At 48.6% G+C, this 20,367-nt stretch overlaps 1 protein-coding gene across 10 annotated transcripts in view; it reads right to left on the bottom strand.

Moving 5' to 3' along the window:
• Positions 1-20,367, bottom strand: part of CASK (calcium/calmodulin dependent serine protein kinase) — a 2,777,982-nt gene that overhangs the window by 350,747 nt on the left and 2,406,868 nt on the right. For all 10 annotated transcript variants that reach the window (XM_069636511.1, XM_069636508.1, XM_069636509.1 and 7 more), the window contains one exon: positions 13,998-14,113. In XM_069636511.1, the coding sequence (XP_069492612.1) occupies positions 13,998-14,113 (116 nt within the window). The remainder of the gene's footprint in view (positions 1-13,997; positions 14,114-20,367) is intronic.

Here is a 20,367-nt window from a genome sequence, read left to right as displayed (position 1 = left end):
GGAGAAGCCCAGTTTGTGGAGGAAGTGGCAGGTGATCGAAAGATGTTCCTGAGCTTGTTCTGGAGAACTTGCTCTGATCAACCAGTCGTCCAGGTAGGGATATATGTGAATACCTCCTTTCCTGAGACTTGCTGCCACAACCGCCAACAGTTTATTGAAAACCCTCGGGCGGAGGTCAACCCGAATGGCAGAACTCTAAACTGATAATGAGAATTGCCAATCGCGAACCTCAGGTACTTTCTGTGCTTTGGATGGATTGGCACATGAAAGTAAGCATCCTGAAGGTCCAATGATACCAACCAATCTTGGAGTTGGAGAGCCTGAAGGATCTGAGAAAGAGTCACCATCTTGAACTTGTCCTTCCTGAGGAACTTGTTCAAGTTTCTCAAGTCCAAGATGGGTCTCAGTCCTCCGTCCTTTTTTAGGATGAGAAAATATGGGGAGTACCAACCCCTGTTCCTCTCCGCTACAGGTACCAGTTCTATGGCACCTTTCTCTAGCAGGGTTAAAATTTCCTGCAACAGGAGCGGATCCGGAATTTTGACGGAGTTGGCTCCCGGTGGATGATTCTGAGGCCTTTTTAGAAAGGGGAGACAGTAACCTTGAGCTACTGTTTCCAGTGCCCAAGCATCTGAGGTAATGCCCCGCCATTCCTTCAGATGTTGAGGGATCCTGCCTCCCACTGGCGTTTTGTGTAACAAGGCCTCAGAGGGATTTGGAGGCGGCTGCAAGAGTGGCTGAGGGTACAGATGCCGCTCCTGAGGCTGATTTTGCACCTCTTCCCGTGCTCCACGAGGGAAGTTCTTTTTGCCCCTTTGAGAAGCCTGTCCTCTTCCTCTACCAAAAGAGGAGTATTATCGAAAAGAACGACCCCTCCAGGAAGATGAGCCGGAATAGGGTTTTAGAGGCTGGCGCAAAGAGGCGCCAAGTGATTTAGCTGCCGCCTTCGAGGTCTGAAGTTTTTCTAGGCTTTCATCAGCCTTTCTGCCAAAGAGCCTCGAGCCATCAAAGGGCATGTTGAGGAGTCTAGCTTGCACATCCGGTGCAAATCCCGACTTCCTCAACCACGCAAATCTGCGTAGCACAACGCTTGCAGCCATGGATCTGCTGATACTATCAGCAGTATCAAGTCCAGACTGGAGGCATTCCCCCATTGCCTCTTCCCGTCTTTGACTATATTCAGGAAGCCTTCCCTTTCCTCGCCTTCCGGAATATGATCAGCCTCCGCCGAAATACAGTCCCACAGGGTATGGGTAAACCTGGCTAGGGTACAGGTGACATTTGCCGACTTAAGTGCCATACTGCCTGATGTGAAAACTTTACGTGCCCAGGTATCCATTTTTTTTATCCTCTCTATCTGGAGGGATGGTAGGATAAGAAGTTTGTTTTGAAGTAGATGCTGCCTGAATGACTAAACTCTCTGGAGTCGGATGTTTATACAGATATTCAGCATCCGTTCCAGCCAGTCTATATTTTCTTGGAAAAGTGCTATCTGCAGGAGCAATAGTTTCTGGCTTCTCCCAGTTTTTCTCCACAGTCCTTTGGAGGGCTCTGTGAAAAGGGAGAACAGGATCTCTGAGGTCCCTTGACGATTATATCCGTCATGTCATCTTGTTCAAAAATGGGTGAAGTATTACCCCAACCCATATATTCAACTACCATGGTGATAAAACCCCTGTACCCAGCATCTGCATGCTCTGCAGGATCAGGTTTGGCGAACTCTAATTCTGGGGATGTGTCAACTCCACTGGCAGAATGTAGAGTATCACTCAGGTCTCTCATTCTAGATTCCTGGTCAATAAGTTCCTCAGGAACCGGTCATGTACCATAAGTAACTCCCAAAGGAGTAACCTCGTCTTCTTCTGAAGCAGACTCTTCATAGATTGCTAACATAGATTTGAAAAAGTCTGACCTGGGCAAAGGAGTGAATCTCCTTTCTTCCTCTTCCATCTGCTTCGAAGGAATTGGCAAATCCCTCGAAATTTTCGAAGGTGTCTTCGAAGTCTTCGAAGATGACTTCGATAATGGCGTCGATGACGCATTTGGCTTTGGCGTCGAAATTATCGACATCGAGGGCGTCAACGAAGTTGTCGAAGTCTTCGACGACTTGTGTTTCATGCATGGCACTGGAGAGGTGCTCGACTCTTGAAGAGTCTTTGACGGTTTTACGTCGACTCGAGTTTTTTTGGATTCCTCGATGCTACCGGTCTTAGCCATGGTAGCCTTGGACTTCCCTTTGTCGTCCAATGGAGCGACTTTAGGGGTATGGCTTTTTCGAGGTTCTTTCGAGGCCGCATTCGCGAAAACCTCCATCATCTTTTTGCGGAATTCTTCCCACTTACTGGGAGAATCCGATTTAGTCGGACAACGAATTTCTTTGGTCGACTCTGAAGAAAAAGATGAGGGAGATTTATGTCTCCTCTTCATTTTTTTCGATGACGACGAAGAATGTCTCTATCTACTCCTAGATCGAGATCTCTTCGAGTGCCTATGGCGATCCGATCCCTTAGAATCAGTCGCTTTCTTATGTTTTTTTGACAAAACCTTTTTTGAGGCCTGCCTCCCTCCCCACCGACAGTTTACCTCTCCTCTCACGCAGAGCTTTTTCGGTCATCGATTGGCAGGACCTGCAGTTGTCGGTTCGGTGACTGGAACCGAGACACCAGAGAAAAATCCGGTGGGGATCGGTAATCGACATCTTAGACCCACAATCTGCACACTTTTTAAACCCAGTTCTGGGTGTCGAAGGTGTCGAAGATGATGACATTTTCTTCACAGAAAATAGAAGCGCGCCGTTCTCGATAGCGAAGCGATCGGAAAAACGGAACTGAAGCAACGGGCGCGGCTCGAGCTACTTATACCATCGGTGACGTCGACAGAGTACGGAGTACGTCGAGGGACAATCGACGCCACGACCTCGAGCACAGCGCCCTCTGCCGAGAATTTTTTTTTCCGAAGCAGCGAAGCTGGAGATGATGATTTATCACAAGATGAGGAATAAGTGGGAGAAGACAATCCATTCGAAAAAGAGTTTGGTGCACAGGGGAAGCCCCACCGACGTAATCATGCTTTGGAGAGGCAGACCAAAGAAGTGGACCAGAACAAAGCTGTAGAGCCTGCGACGGGAAGTCTGTTGTAGAGACAGGGAGAGAAGACCCGTTGAACATGGTTGCGCAACAACGACCATACTGTGGTGAGCCAGGAGCCCATTGAACAACATGGAGACCAGTTCAGCCAGGCGCACTATCAGCTCCCATTCACCAGCGTTCGTAGACGGCAGTATCCTGCAAAGAAGCAGAGCATGGAATGCATGCGAAGCCGGAGTAGGAGTAGGAGAAGCCAGAAGGCAAAGCCGATTGTCCGAGCGAGTGCCGAGTCCTGCGAAGTTCCCCTGGACAACCAAAGGTACTGGGGTGAATGGGAGAAGCTGGAGGCCACTGGGGCAAACAGAGGAAAGAACCATAGACAGTGTACCACTGAGCCACATTTCTCTGTTACAGGAGGAACATATCTGAAACCAACGAATATGAGCACCAATCTACACTTCTACAGACAAAATTTCAAGAGAGCGGCTACAACCCCACATTGATCTCGGGTATTGCAGACAAAGTAAGATCGATGGATAGAGACACACTCGTAACACCCAAACCTCCCAAAAGGGGAGAACCACTTGACTATGTGAACACACATTCCACGCTGAGTCACAGAATCAAAAGGATAATACAAAGAAATTGGCCTATGCTGTAAATGGAGCCCCAACTTCAGCAATTGTTCCAACAACCTCCAACCTTTGCCCATAGAAACAGCAAGGCACTGCTTAACAGTCTGGTGAAAGCAGAGATTTCCACCATATTATGGACATAAATGCCCATGTGGCTATTACTATGTGGGGATGACAACGAGGAAGGCCAAAACGAGATGGACTGAGCACAAGTCTAACATACGCACTAAAAACCTTAAATCACCTGTGGCCATGCACTTTGTTGAGGCTAAGCAAAAACAAAGAAGTGATGGCTGGAAGGTTTAGAATGAATCTTAACCACTGGCGTTGCTCTGGGCAACCCTCCAGACCACCGTTCTTCGCCTGCCAAGCCATTACAGAAGGGAAAAGACCATATGCAAATCAGGCTCGGCCCCACCCCAAAAGGGGCAGTCGAGCCCGAACTGCTAGGTCACATCCCTTCTGCACGAGACCACAAGCATCCCCAAACATGTTTCGCCCTTGTTGGGGCTCATCATTGAGGAGTAGCTTGGGTCTCTAGGCCCAGCAGGCACGGGACCCACGTCTGGGCATACCCGTCCCACTCGGGGTGACAAAGCAAAAACAAAGAGGTGATGGCTGGAAGGTTTAGAATGAATCTTAACCACTGGCGTTGCTCTGGGCAACCCTCCAGACCACCGTTCTTCGCCTGCCAAGCCATTACAGAAGGGTAGACATACTGTGTGTGGCTCAATTGAAATGTGTGATCCTAGAGCAGATAAAACTAGGTATCAGAGGGGGGAGATCCAAAAACGACTGTTGCAAAGAGATTCTATGGGTTGACCTCCTGGACTCACTCAGCCCGAGAGGCATAAACTGTGACTTTGATCTAATGTGCTTTGTATAATGAACTGTGAATTTGGTTATTTGATTACTTGATTTTCTGAATGTTGGATTTTTCTGACCGGATATGCTTTGAGTTAGACCATGTTGAGTGACAAACCTGGTCCTATGTCTTGGGACGAGGACACTAGATTGTGAGTGGGGACATCTCATGAGGAGCAAGTTGGAAACATTCCATCAAATGATTATGCTACTGGTCCAGACTGGTACGCACAGATTGTGAGCAGGATAACACCCAAGAGCCTATATGGCTAGCAGCATCTAATTCCCAAGTGTCTCCTTGTGAGTGTGGGAGGGTGGATGTATCTTTACATACTGGTCCTTGTACCTGCTAGAGCACATCAAGAGAGGCAGGCTTTGGGGTTTACCTAGTTGCTGCAGAAAAAAGCCCTATAACACACTCTGACCATTAGCAGAAGTGGGGCATGTCTTCCGCTTTATTTCTATTGAGTGCTCACCTAAGGTTTGCCATTATTGATTACCGGATTTCCACCCCACAGAATGTATTCTGCGCCTATGACCCTTGACCCTCTTAACATCTTTGGTGACCATTGAGCCCCACGGTGCCCAGTGAGCCTCTACCAGGTTAAGAATCCATCTACACAGCAGGAGTGTGGCACCCCGCAGAAGCTTTTCTGCGCCATCTGCCCCACAACCTGCTCGTCAGTGTGGTGACCATCGGGCCTTCCATGGCACTGAGAGCCACACCTACACAATGAACACATACGCTCTTTAGAAGCATTCTACAAGGCACTTGGAGACACACCATGGCCTTTGGGTCACCCATTGCCCATGTGCCAGACTTAAGTAACATATTTATCTACACAGCAGGAGTGAGGGACCCCGCAGAAGTCAATCTGCGCCATTGTCCCACAGTCTGCTCATCATTTTGGTGACCATTAGGTCACCCAGTGCCCACTGGGCCACTAGTACACTACAATTTTATATACATCATATATGCAGAGCATTTAGAGTCACACCCTAAATTAAAACTCTTTTTCGAGGTTTCTTTGCATTTTGTAAATTTTTCATCATCATTTTAATCAGGCTGCTTGGATCGGTAACCTAAATTGATCTTAAATATAATCCATGACCTGGAGCGATGGCTATGGTCTAATTTGTGGGTATACGTTATGACACTCGGTCCCACACAAAGATGGCGGTCGGGCCTCGCAGCGCCGGCGCGCACGGGTGCCATGACGACTGCATATACAATGGGGAATAGGGCCGCGCGTCTCACAGACGGTCGGGCTCAGATTCTTCATTGTGTATCCGAGGTAAGCGCTATCGATAATCACAGCACTCTCGAAGTCTTTATGATCAGGCCCGCGCCTAATGCGAGCCAGACAATGTGTAATTCCTTTTATTTAGGAACTAAGTCATGCGAGCACCAAGTAGCAACTGCTGCCTGCCAGCGGCTCACGCAGACCAGCAGTGGGTATAACACGCATGCTTATCATGGAAGGTTTGCAAATCACTTAATGTGAATACGCTTTCACAATAACATTTGGTTTACCTTGATGACTGTGCAGCATCAAAGCTACCTAATCGTAGCCCTTTAAACAATCTAAATCTACTTACATGTATCCCTAAATTAGCAGTATAAGATCAACAATGTTTAACAAGATACACAGACATACGTTCTATCCAGTGGTCGAAGTGGGCGGGAGCGGTCGGGAGCGGTGCTCCTCTACTTCTTTCAATGAAGTTTTACCGTTCCTATACTTTTATTTTAAAAAGAAACCGTTCCGGAACGGTTTTGTTTTAAAATAAAAGTGTAGGAAGCAGTTCAAACTTGCACTTTCAGAGCAGTGCACTGAACATTCTCTTAAACTGCAGGAGCATGCATTTGGGTGTTTATATTGTGCATGGGAGGGCGTGTGGCGATGGGGTTTGCGGGGAGCGGTGCTGTGTGGCGATGGGGTTTGCGGGGAGCGGTGCTGACCAGTAAGGAACATAGCTCCACTACTTCTTTTCGTACACTTCGACCACTGGTTCTATCTGAAGCTAGCTCTTGTAGACTGTTAGCAAGCTATTTAGTCGATTTGGACACCGTTCCCACACTATAAGGGGACATTTGTCTCTCTTTAAACACCTGGGCTAATTCTTTCACTACACCAACTGTAAGGTTGAAAGTTTTGTAATTCCTCCTTGGTGAATGTACACGATCGATACAACTGTAACTTTTCTTTACCCTCACCAGAGAACACAGTGCTTGCATGACCGTACTCTTGACATTACTCGGCTGCTGTTGCCTTTACTCAGCTGGGTGAGTTTTTGCTTACTTATATCTATAAGTTATAACAGTACACATTACATGATGATATTGGGACTTCTACAGAGATGTTTTCTCTAACCGGTAGGATCCAACCCCACTGACTCAAGTTGGAGTTTGAAGGTTAGTACTACAAATTATGCATTTGTACAATTCTACTGACTACCCTTAAGACTAGCTGATATTGAGTCGCTCTACTTGTAACCCCTTAGGTGTCTACAAGCAGAATATACCTCACCACTTAGGAACAAATAGTTCCCCAGCCCTGAAGATGGAAATTTAAGATTCTGAAACGTGTTGGCAATTCTACAATCTAAGAGAAGCCTTTTTGGACATATTTAGGATACAGCGGCTCCATGCCACTGTACTAACGTGTGTGAATCTTGTGAACACAAGTCTTTATTTAATATATGTGATTGTGTTTCGACCTTGTGTTTGACCTACTTTGAAAAAAATGGCTGCCTTGAACATGGATTATGTATTTACTGAAGTGTATGATATGTACCCTCACCGGTTTACTTTGACCATAAAAAAAGGATTCTTTTGCACAAAAATTGATTAGACACATTTACTCTCTCTTGAAGTATTGAGTCACTTGAATACTATTATTGAATGTCATTTCTTCGTATAATTCTTGATCTCTTAAAATTCTTCCGTAATTTTATTTGTGAAAACAGACAACGTATAATTACCGTACTGGTCTACGTGGGACTCAACCAGTCTTGGTGTTCCAGAATCAAGACAACTGAATTGTCTTCACTATACGTCCTCCAAGGAGTGCATTTTAGGGCCACCGCTTGGCAACAATTGGTTACATTTTGTGCAGCTATCACCTGGATCTCTCAGGTCCCCCGGTTAAGTCTCTGCCTGCACTGCCAGTCTCCTTCTCTGTCATTCGCCCAATAAAGCGAGTATCAGTTGCTGCATTTGCTGCCACTTTCATTTCCCCTTCTACTGATTCTCACACCGACTCTGTCCTTGCTAATCTTCACTTCGATATCACCAACACCCTGGACATCCTTTCCCCTGTTACGAGGTTCCGTGTGATGCACGCCTCCAAGCGCAACACCTGGTATGACTCTGATCTAGACTCTCTGAAACACAAGTGCAGAGTTGCTGAGCGGATGTGGTGGGCATCAGGCACATTCTCTGACAGATTGGCCTGCCGCCTGCTCCAAAGGCAATACAGATTTTCTATCCGCTTGAAGAAGGCGGCCCATATCCAAGCCTGCATCTCTGGGGCTACTAACAACACGGGTGAACGGTTTAAAATCTGCAAGGAATTCGAGCAATTCTACTGCAGTCTCCTCTTCTCCCCTGCCATCCCTAACTCTCTGGACTTCATTGGTCTCCCACTTCTTAGCCTAAACTCAGGACATTCTGTCCTCACTCTCCACTTTACCCCTACCCCAGCTCTCAGGCATCCCTTGGCCCCCCTCCCCCCTTTTATCCTCTTTCTCGTCCATAGCACGAGATGAGGTCTCTAGACAAAACCTCTTTATGAAAGTCTCCTCCAAACAGGTGCTCCCCTGCTCCTTCAGAACTGTCACGCTAGCCTTGGCCGATTTCTGTACTCACTCTGTGGCTACTAACTCCTTCTCGCTACCATTCAAGTACTCCCTTGGGCATCCTCTCCTGAAAAAGCCCTCTGCTGAACCCTCCTCCTCCACTACCGCCCTATCACCATTACCCCCTTCCTTGGCAAACTCCTGGAGAAGCAGGTCATCTCCCAACTGATCCAACACACAATCTGTTGGTTGTCTCCACGACCACCAGTCTGGGTTTGGAGCAGACAGAGGCACGGAAACTGCACTAAACACCTGTGATGACCTGCTCTCAAATTTAGATTCCAACTCTCCCTCCGTTCTTATCCTTCTGGATCTTTCCTCTGCCTTGGACACGGTCAACCATGCCACACTGACAAATCGGCTCTGTGACACCCTTGGCACCATGGGCCTGGACTGGTTGACCTCATTCCTCTCCGACCGACCTTCCCAGGCCCAACTGGTCCCTTTTCTCTCCCCTGTCACACTATCCACCTGCAGCGTCCCTCAAGGCTCTATCCTCTCGCCGTGGCTCTTCAACATCTACCTCGCCCCTTTCGCACATCTGATTTCCTCCTTCCCTCCTCACTTCCAGTGTTATGCAGACGACATGCAACTCTCCTTCAAGCTTCCTTCCACTGCCTCCGCTTGCTCATCCTCCTCCTCCTCCTCTCATCCCTGAGTGTATGACTGCTATTCAGGGATGGTGTGCTGCCAATGATCTCTATCTTAATGCCAGTAAGACTGAGATACTTCTCAATGGGACCCCAGCTCCGCCCTACCCTCTGGCCGCCCTCTTATGGGTCCCCTCCCCTCACCCTCTGGTGAGGCAAAAAACCTTGGTTTCATCTTTGACTCCCCTCTCCTTTTCTCCTGACATCATGGACCTTGGCAAGAAGGCCCACTATCCAGCTGCACCCTCCTCAGAGGCATTCTCCCTTGCCTCATCTTCTCTCAGAAACTCATCGTCTCCACAGCTTTGGATCTCGCTAGGTTGGACTACTGTAACAACCTCTTCCTTATCCTCCCTTTACCCCCTTCAATTAATCCAGAATAGGACTGAGACTTATCCTTGGCCTCAAGCCAAGGGACCGCATCTCTCCAGCCCCAAAATCTCTTCAATGGCTCCCAGTTGCTGATAGGAACAAGTTCAAAACCTTCTGCATCATCCACACGGCTTTCTGGGGCCAGGGTCACCACTACATCCAACTCTCCCTCCCTAAATACCTCCCTGCTAGAGCCCTTCGGTCTCCTAGCTAAAATTATTTGTAGATCCGATGCTTCTCGTGGGGGGGAGTGGGGGGGGTGGATCTCTCTCTTTCGCAGGAGCATCCCTCTGGAATGGTCTCCCTGCCCCTCTCAGGCTTGAGCCGGATCTACTTAAGTTCTGAAAGCTCCTCAAGACCCTCCTTTTCCCTTCTTTCTTCTCTCTCCCCCCCTCCCCTGCTTGCACCCCTGTCTGCCGCAGTGACTGGCGGCCTGGTCCCCTCAGATCTACAGAGCACCGGGCCCCCCTGCCCAGTCCACCCCCCCCTTCGCACTTAGTATATGGACCCTCAGCCCCTGCAATCCCTGGCACTTGCCTTCCTGGCCTCCCCTTAAAACTCGCCTACCCACTATGGCACTCTGCTGCCCCATCTTCCACCCCCCCCCCCCCATTTTCACTTGTGCACTCTCCTCTTTATCCTGCACGTCCCTTCCCACCCTGCCACTTTTTATTTTGCGCAGAAGGTCCCCCCCACCACTCTCCCTTGCACTTCTTGTTACTGCACTTGCACAATCTGAATTTCACAAGGCCTAGAAGGACTGTTATGGTTATCTCTCTCTCTTGTCCCCCACTTACCCCGTTTTTTCTTGTAGTGCATTGAAACACCATTTCTTTGAATAGGTAGATGCTGGCCCTAACAATCTGTGCTTCATAGACAAATAGTTGAGGAATGGAATCATACATCTTTACACAGTGGGTCTTACAAGAATGATGTTACAGCAAAATGAATTAATAATAAATAACTATGAAGCTCTTAAATAAATACATGGAAATACTGTGGTATGGCCCATAAGGGGCTATCAATTCACATACTGTTACCTTGCACAAGGTGTGCTGGATGCTACAACCCCAAGTGTAAACCTTTACCAGCTTCTAATTTTTTTAAATTTATATTTTGTTTATTAACATTTAGTAAGCACAAAACATACATCATACAACATTACATTATAACATACATTGGTAGTGAGAATTCACAATGAGTAAAATTCGGCAGGCATTTCGTGTTGAGCACAGTTGTTATCGTCTCTCATATTGGTGTAAGGCGTCTGGGTAGGTCCTTATCACATCACTAGTTCGTATAGCTTTCATCGCTTCATGGGGCATAATGATGATCTATAGCTGTCTGTTCCTTCGGCAATATAAGGCGAGTATTAAGACATCCAGTTTCCTTGCTGTTTGACATAGTCAGCCTATTCCCTTGTTAATTGAAGAACAGAGTTTTTGCAAGTAATCCTGGCTTACTGCACCCTATAGTTCTTGGTCATCCTTGCTAGCTTATCGCAGCAGATAGTGAATATATGGGTCCCACACATTAGATGTGGTGGAGCGATATGATGTTAAGCCCTGGTACCCCGTCTCTCTATCATTACATCTCAGCACATCCGCGTGCCAGTCCTTTATTTTGGGGGACACTGGGCCTTTCCAGTGCATAACAACCCTTCTTCTAGACAATAGTAAGAGCAACCCCGCTATACGCCTCCTGCCCGGGGGATAGTCTTGGTGTACCCCAGGAGAGCTTTCATGGGATTCATATTGAGGCCCTCCCCAATTATATCGCCAGTGGTTTCAAGCACTGCTGCCCAGAATGTGTATACTGCGGGGCATTCCCACGCCATATGTACGAGGTTGGCTCCTGGTGTACTGCATCTATTACAGTTGGTCGGTGTCCCTGGAGAATAGCTGTGAATCTGGGTAGGGGTGTAATAGAATTGATGTAAAAACTTCCAATGTAACAATTTATATCGACCATTTACTGCAATCATTTTGGTGCCTGCACAGCAGTATTTCCACTCCTCATCGGAGATCCTGTGCCACAAGGAGCGCTCCCATCTCAGCTGTCGTCTCCTGCGGTTTAGCTTCCTGGAACATGGCATACAAGGACAAGACCACTCTCCTGTGTTGCCCACCGGAGATCATTTTATCAACTATCGGAGCTATCAGTGGTTGTTCTGGGAAGGCTGGGAACAAACCCTGGAGGGTTGCCCTCAATCTTATATACAGAAATACCTCCAGTGGATTAAGGGTCTTTCTAGCTTTCAGCTCGTCTAACTCAATGAACCTCCCCTCGGGGAACAGGTCCCGGTAACTATGCATCTCCAGTCTCCACATAAGGTTTGCGAAGCCCTTCTCGGAGGCGAGTGGGATGCCTGGGGTGTACAGAATCGGCAGTCGCGGGGAGGAGAGTGCCTCCGTCCTCGACCTTTGCTCAATATGTGTCCAAGCTATAAAAGTGAGATCCACCATATTTGACACCATAGGTCCTTTGTTCAGGGCTGTGAGAATGCTGGATCTCAACAAAAGGGGGGCTGCAAAAGCCCTCTCCACCTCCACATGCCTCCGTTCCTCCTGACCTCCAAACTAGTATAGGGCAAATCCAGCCTGCGCTACTGTGTGGTACGTTTCCAGATCTGGCATTGCCAGTCCTCCCCTGTGTACGGGTGCAGTTAGCTTCTCTCATGCCACTCTTGGTTGTTTACCAGCCCAGATGAATTGGGTGATTACTGACTGCCTCCCGGAAATAATCAGTGGAGACCTGTATGGGGACATTAAGATACACATATAGGAAACGGGAGTAGCACCATTTTAATCAGAGATACCCTGCCGTACAGATTCAGGGGTAGGCACTTCAACCTGGTAATCGCCTCCCTCGCCTGGTCAAGTACATTGCGGTAGTTAGTATTGAATACTATGGTCACATCTCGGGCAATCATAACCCCCCGGTATCGGGTCTACGTCATGTGCAATTGGAACCCCCATTTGTCAGTATATTGTACTACGCATTCCGTTAACGGGTAGAGGGCTGATTTAGTTGCGTTTATCATGAGGTCCGAAAAACGCCCGAGTTCGGTGACCTCATCCATTATAGGGTCTAGGTTCTGCTATGGGTCCTTGGCGAACAGCACCATATCAGCATCATAAAGTGAAATGACCACTCGGTGGGTTAATAGCCGAATGTCCCTATGCATGTGAATCTCCCTGACCCTTTCCACAAACCACTCAATGGCCAGGGCAGACAAGAGCAGGCGAGGGAGCACCCCTGCCTCGTACCCCTTCTAAGAGCTATCCCTTGGGTATGCCGGTCAAGTGGCACAGCGAGTAGAGCGCTCGCTTTGACATCCGTGCAGATCCTGCTAACGCAGGTTCGAATCCCGGCAGTGCCAAAACTCAGCCTTTCATCCTTCCGAGGTTGATAAATGAGCACCACACACCGTGGGTAATAATAAGCAGCGCTCAGATACCTCAGAGTTCGTAACGCTATATAAATGCCAAATTATTATTATTAAGCTGGCCATTTACCTTTATTTAAGCGGTGGGCGACTCGTATAGTAGCGCCACCATGGCTATGTATTGTACACCCAGCCCCATTCTGCTTAGAACCGTGAACATGAAGGGCCATTCCACGGAATCAAACGGCTGGTGGCGTCTAGTAGTGCCGCGACCACCCGGTCTTCCTTATCAACTGCTGAGATTAACCCAAATAGCCTCCTGATCCCAAAGGACGTGGATCTGCCCGGAATAAATCTGGCTTGGTCTGCTTTTACCATATTGTTCATTAAAGGCACCAGTCTAGAGGCCAGAATTTTCGCTAATATCTTATTATCTAGGTTAATGAGAGAGATCGGTCTGTATGATGCGCAGTCATTTAGCGGCTTGCAGAGTTTAGGTAAAACAGTGACTTGGGACTCCTTTAAGGAGTCTGCCGTCATGATTCCCTGGTGGTACATTTGCAGGAGATATGGGCCTATTTTGGGGGCAAAGTACTTGTAGAACTCAGCTCCGAATCGGTCGGGTCCAGGAGCCTTCCCGGACGGCAACGATGTAATGGCTGCGTATACTTCTTCTAGGGTTATTTGACGGTTCAGCCCTGCCCTCTCCTCGTCTGTGCACCAGTATAAGGCCGTCTGGTTTAGGTATGCCTCCAGTTCCGTTTGGGAGGTGTTTGTGTGTGACTAGTATAGGAGAAGCAGACAAACTCCTGCGTGATTCCAGTATCATCGAACCTTTCCACCCCCCTGTACGTCTATTACAGATGTAACCCATCCTTTGTACCAGCTTCTAATTTAACACATTGCTGTACAGAGGTGTGATATCCAATGTCAACCTGTCGAACTGCGTCACACTTAACAGACAAAGGAAAATCTACATAGCCAATTACAAAGTAACTGGTTAATTCTGCTATTGCAAAACTTCTTGTTCAAACAGTTAGGCTCATTGGGGAGCCTAACCAGCCAGCTGTCTATGAACTATGTCTATATCCCTGTTCTGTCAAGACTAATATGCATTGGTTAAGTTTGTAACCTTTCATACCTGCATTGTGCTTTGCCAAATATTTGTCCTTGTACTGCTTCTTTTTCTTGCCAAACCAAGTGCAGCTGGCTTGCTGCTCCTGCTTGGTCTTCTCCATAGCAATGCAAGCTACTCGCCTAAGAAAGACAAAGAAATAAGTTTAACAATAGTAGCAATGTCAGATCACTGTATTGCTGGATACAATAGCGTACATGACCAGTAGCACTTAAAAAAAAGAACTGGCAATACCAGTAGTCTTGACAGATAAAGGCATTAGCGATAGGTTTTGCATGGATCAAGGGAAGCTGGTGTGCAGAGGTAATGAGGAGCACTGAGAGAAAGAGGGCCAAGGAAGGCTGAGGGAAAGTCACAGGGAGGGAATTAAAGGATTGCTGACATGTTCTACATAACCATTCAGGAGTATAAACATCCATATGTCAATACCTGGATTCAGTAGAACGCATTTAGAAATAGTGAACAGGGATTTAAATCAAGGGATACAATCTTCAAGTGAAAAACAACAGTGGGGTATATCAGGTGCCTCCATGTCAGCTTCATCAACATACAGATGTGGAATTCAAGATATATATCTCATGAAATTTAGGAATATACATTGGTTTTGCGCCTTATTGCAACACTGTCACTTGAAAGCACAAGTTAGAAGAAAAGGGTTGCGAGGGAAAAGTAGGATGAGGAAACATCTTGGTAGTGCTGTATACAATCACAGTGCATACATGTCAAGCTGTTACAGCAACTTAGGCACTGGAAAATGTAATAAAGTTACTCACTGTAGCGACTACCTTACTCCTAGTCCATAGTCCCCTTTCCTCCATACTTATGGGACATTCCTCCGTCCTGTGGGACGGGACCAGAGCACTTTGTAAAAAGCATCACATTTTTCAAAAATGTGTCCTTCCTCTCTTTTTACGCAGGGCACTGCATGCGGCCGTAACCCCGCCCTCCTTAGCTCCGCCCAGCGCATCACCTATCAGTCCTTTTCTATCGCCAGGTCTATGACCTTTAAGCAATAACAGAGGAAACTTTTTAGAGGGGACGGCGGGCGTATGGAGGAAAGGGGACTATGGACTAGGAGTAAGGTAGTCATTACGGTGAGTAACATTATTATACTCCTACGTCCCGTCCCCATTCCTCCATACTTATGAGAGATTCCCAAGCACTCCTCACAGGAATTACGGGTGGATGGAAACTCCTTACTGAAACAGGTTCCTAAGCACAGCTCGCCGGAACTGAGCATCAGTCCTGGAGCTCAGATCCAGACAGTAATGCTTACAAAAAGCCGATGGGGAGGCCAATGTAGCCGCTTTCGCGATGGTCTCACAGGGAACATATTTTTGGAAGGCAACGGCAGCCGCCTTGCCCCACACAAGATGAGTGTAAATTCCCTTTGTGGCCCAAATACCCTGAATGGTATATGCCTCAGAAAGACACGCAGCGATCCATCGAGAGGTGGTCGCTTTCGAGGCCGGCTTTCCTTGCAGATTTCTGAAGGTCACAAAAAGCTGGGAAGAGTTCCTAAGCTCAGATGTTCTGTCCAGATACAACTTAAGGGCTCTTCTAATGTCCAGGCAGTGCAGAACCCTTTTGGCCTCTGAGGCCGGGTCTGGGAAGAAGACAGGCAATGAAATTGACTGATTCAAATGAAAATCAGAGACCACCTTCGGAAGAATGGCGGGATTTGTCCGCAGGACAACCTTATCCTTATGAAAAGTAAGGAACGGATGCTCCACCAACAAGGCCTGAAGCTCACTTACACACCGTGCCGAAGTCACAGCAATCAAAAAGGACATTTTCTACGAAAGGTACTTAAAATCGACAGTAGCCATGGGCTCAAAACGCTCATGACACAAGGCCGTAAAGGACCACATTCAAATTCCACCTTGGATGCAGGTTGCGAACAGGAGGATAAAGATGCATCAGGCCCGCAAAGTGTCTTTTAATGACTGGATTAGACAATGAGTCAGTGAACAAATAAGCACCAACAGCCGATAAAGAAGTCCTGCAGGACAAGACATGGAGGCCAGACTTTGCCAGATGTGAAGCAAAAGACAGGACCATGTCGATAGTAGCCTCCCTGGGGTCCAGCTGCTTAGCCAAACACCAGTGGCAGAAACAAAGCCATTTACTTCTATACTGAGATCTTGTAGAGGGCTTCCTGGGCGCCTGAATGATGCACATGTTATCCGCGCACAAATTCAAACGCTCTAAAGATCTGAACTCGGCCACCTGGCCGCCAAGCTGAACGATTGTGGGGAGGGGTGCCACAGCTGCTGATCACTCTGATAAACAGACCGGGGACCAACGGAGGCTTGAGTGGCGGGCACACCGATAGATGCTGAAGCTCCAAAAACCATAACCTAGCCGGCCACCAAGGTGTTATGAACAGCAGGGAGCAATTTATGGGCGGAAAAGCATAGGCCTTCATGTTGTGCCATGGAATCTCGAGAGCATTCCCCACTGAGGAGGCTCTGAGCCCGTTCCTGGAGGCATACAGGGAAAGCTTCCTATTTGTAGACGTTGCAAAGAGGTCCACTTCTGGAGTGCCCCAACAGCGAAAAATATCTGAGAGGATCTCCGTGTTCAGTTCCCACTCGTAGCTGACAATTGCTCGTCGGCTGAGGACATCTGCAGTGACATTCAGCTGGCTCGGGATGTGTACTGCTACCAGCCAGATACCATGCTGAATGGCCCATTCCCATATCTGAATGGCAAGATCCACAAGAGGAGGAGACCTGGTACCCCCCCTTCCTTGTTGATATAGAACATGGACACCGCATTGTCCATGCGGACACTGATCACCCTGTTGACAATGCCTGGTTTGAATGCTTTCAGCGCCAGGAATATCGGCAAGAGCTCCAGATAATTTATATGAAGCTGTCTGTCCTGTGGCGACCAAAGATCGAAAACCTGAAGATTATTCAGCGTCGCACCCCAACCAAAAAGGGAGGAATCCGTTGTGACAGCCAAAAGTGGGCAAAGGCGAGTGGCTTCCTGAGGTAGGGGGGCATGGCATTCCCTGACTTTCGCCGTTATCATGAAGCAGTTCAATTAAGGGTGATCAGGGAATGTTTTTCAGAAACCTATCTTAAGCACTGGGTAAAAATGGATAGAGCTGTAGCTCGGCACCATTTGGGGGAAGTATTGTGGCTCCCGTGAAGACTGAGGCCATCTCATCTATATTTAAGTGCGATTACGAAGTGAGTGGTGGATAACTGGGACAGGGCAGCAGAGAAGCGGGGGATCACGACCTTCCTGTCTCCATTCACCCCAATCTTCAATAATGGTGACTTCACACCGTGGCTGGAGCAAGGGGCATTTGTACAATGGGAGAGAGGGGGCTGTAGAACCTTGAGGGATATGTTTAGTGGTGAAAGGGTGAAAACGTTCGAGGAATGCAAGCAGGAATTTGGGGTGGGGGAACGGGAGAGACATTGTTACTTCCAGATTAGGCATTGGGTAATGCCTGGGGAAATAAGGAAGGCGGCGACACGGGACCTCACGCATTTTGAGCGATTTCTCAACTCATGAGGGGTCCAAAGGGTTAATCTCAGATTTGTATAGGCAACTTGAGCATGCAGACCCAGTAACCATATGGGCGTATATGAAAAGCTGGCAGCAGCAACCGGGGTTCAGCATGGGACAAGAGGACTGGGAGAGGCTTTGGAAGATGATCCCAAGGGTGGCGGGGGCGACTCAGCTACAAGAGGCATGGTATAAATATTTGTATGGCTGGCACTATACTCCGGCTCGCCTGCAAGCGATGTACCCGGCGACTGAGGCGAAATGTTGGAGGGGATGTGGGCTCAGCGGCCCACATATGATGGGATTGTCCCATCATCAGGCCTTTCTGGAGCGGGGTTGCGCAGGCCCTCTCTCAGTCAATGGGGGAGGGCGCCAATCAGGACCCACGGGAGATTCTACTGGGAAAGAGAGGAATGGGGGCGAGGAGGAGGGCAAGGGTAGAACCAAGGCAAAAGTTATCTTCACGCTGGCTGCGATGGCACTCATCGCTCAGACGTGGAAGAGCCCCACGATCCCGATGGAGCAAGAGTGGTTAAGGAAAATGTGGGATATAGTATCGATGGAATGGGCATCTTATGCAGTTAATAACAAGCTGGAGAATTTCTCGGCAGATTGGGGAGAGACACTGGCCTACTTGAAAGGGGAATTCAGGGAGCAATGGTGCCCCCAGAGACTCAAGCTCTTGGACATTTATGGTTAATACGTGGCGGGGGGGATACGGCTGGGCGGGGAGATCCATTGGCGCTATGGGGAAGGGTGTTCAGTTTGATGCTATTCTTGATTTGTGTTAGTTTCTTTGTCTTCCTTCTGTTTTTGATTACAACAATGAAAATAATAAAAAAAGAAGTTTTAAAAAAAAAATCTGGCGAAAGATCCTGGAAGGGAGCGCTCACCGACAGATTGCCGAGAAGCGACGACCACAAGAGGTCTGTCCGGTGGAACTAGTATCATTTTGGAATCTGGGTCCACTGCCTGAAGCCATGAACTCCGAAGCCATCTGCGTCCGCCTCATCTTGAGACGAGCAAGAGGAAGAGCCAGCACGCATGAAGCCATGAGGTTCAGAAGCCTCTGGAACCACCACGCCGACATGTTCTCCGACTGCATAAACACCTGACACGTGGCCAACAGATCCGCCATTCTGTCCCCAGTCAGGTACACTTTGCAATCGACCGTGTTCCAATGAAAACCCAGGAAGATCCAGTCCTGAGAAACCGTCATGGAGGATTTCCGCCAGTTCACCGACAGCCCAAGGTGGAACAGGAGGTGGAGCAGAGACTGAAGGTTGTTCGAGGCTTTCAGTGGACAAGGACTGTGCAGCAGCCAATCGTCCAAATACAGATACACATGGATACCCTGTAGCCCAAGATAAGCTGCGATTACCAAAATCATCTTCATAAAGACACGCAGCGCCGAGCTAAAACCAAACAGGAGCACACAAAACGGGAAATGCTCCTCCCCCATGGAAAACCGTAGGTATTTCCGATGCTGGCTCCAAATGAGGATATGCATATAAGCATCCTGAAGGTCCACCACGCTGAGCCAGTCACCCTTCTGTAGAAAGAACTGTATCTGACATGGGGTAATCATCTTGAATTTTTCTTGGGGGAGAGAAAGGTTAAACTGGGAAGGTCTAGGATAGTGCGCAGGCCAGCCTGGTTGGGTTTGGGCACCGTAAACAGACGGGAGTAGAAGCCCTCCCTCGCTCTCCTAGGGGAACGGGTTCCACCGCCTTGAGATCCAGAAGCTTCTGGACTTCGCTCTGAGGGAGGGCGTCCCCGACTGCTGGAAGGGAGGATTGAAGGGTGGGGTAAGGGGAAGGGGCAAGAGGAAGCCTGCCCGAGCAACGGACAAGACCCACCGATCCTCAGTGATGGTCTGCCACGCCTCCTAGTGAGACGCTATGCGTCCTCCCACCGGGGTCTCGTGCAAGTGCCGAAAAACCTCATTTAGCGGGTTTCTCAGTGGTGAGACCCCCCAGACCCTGAGGAGGCGGCAGAGGATCGAGAGAAAAATCAGCGAGGATCGACTCTACGTGTCTTTCAATCCAGAAACCCATCTGATTCCTGAAAGGAGGTTTCACCAGAACTGATAGGGACTTGGCTGTCTGGGTGCTGTTCTTAGACTTAGTCAGCTCTACATTCGTTGACGAATGGAACAGTTCTTTGCCGTCAAAGGGCAGGTCCAGAACTTTATCCTGGACCTCCTTGGAAAACTTTGTGGCATGAAGCCAATGACGAGAGGTGTCCACAGCAAGCATGATGCCCCGAGCCGAGGTGTCGACATGATGCGCCGCAGCCTCAAGCATGTCCTGCACCAGGGCTCTGGCATCTGACAAGCCAGCCTTAAAATCGCCCAGCTTGTCCACAGGAATGAACTCCTCAAATTCCGACAGACCTATCCACATTTTCATATTTGCCCCCGCTAATATGAGCTTTGCGTTCGCCTGGCGCAACTGCAGGGCCGAATTAGCTAAGATCTTCCTCCACAAAGAGTCAAGTAGCTTGTCCTCTTTGGCCAGAACCTGAGCCGCCACTGCAGACAACGCTGAAGCAAGTCTGAATTGTAGCGTGGCGGCCCCCACCACTGTGGAGGAAGGGAGCGGGCAGGACGCTAAGGGTACCCCCTCCGAAGTATGAAGCCTATAATGAGCGTCAATCTTTTTGTTAATGTGCAGTCCAGAGTATGGCTTATCCCAGACCTTGCGGACCTCGACCAAAACGTCCTTCTGGAAGAACAAGCTGGTGCGCTCCTGAGGAGACAAAGTGAACGCCCCTGAAAGCACCCCTTCTTGCGGAGGGGGTGCCTCAGGCACTGGAACATCCAGAAGAGTCATGTCCAGTACCCGGTCAT

The sequence above is a fragment of the Ambystoma mexicanum genome, chromosome 7p (assembly GCF_040938575.1).
Source record: "Ambystoma mexicanum isolate Mex_15411 chromosome 7p, UKY_AmexF1_1, whole genome shotgun sequence".
Classification (NCBI taxonomy): Eukaryota; Metazoa; Chordata; class Amphibia; order Caudata; family Ambystomatidae; genus Ambystoma; species Ambystoma mexicanum.
The sequence above is the reverse complement of the archived record's forward strand: the minus strand, read 5'-3'. Positions and strand labels throughout refer to the sequence as shown.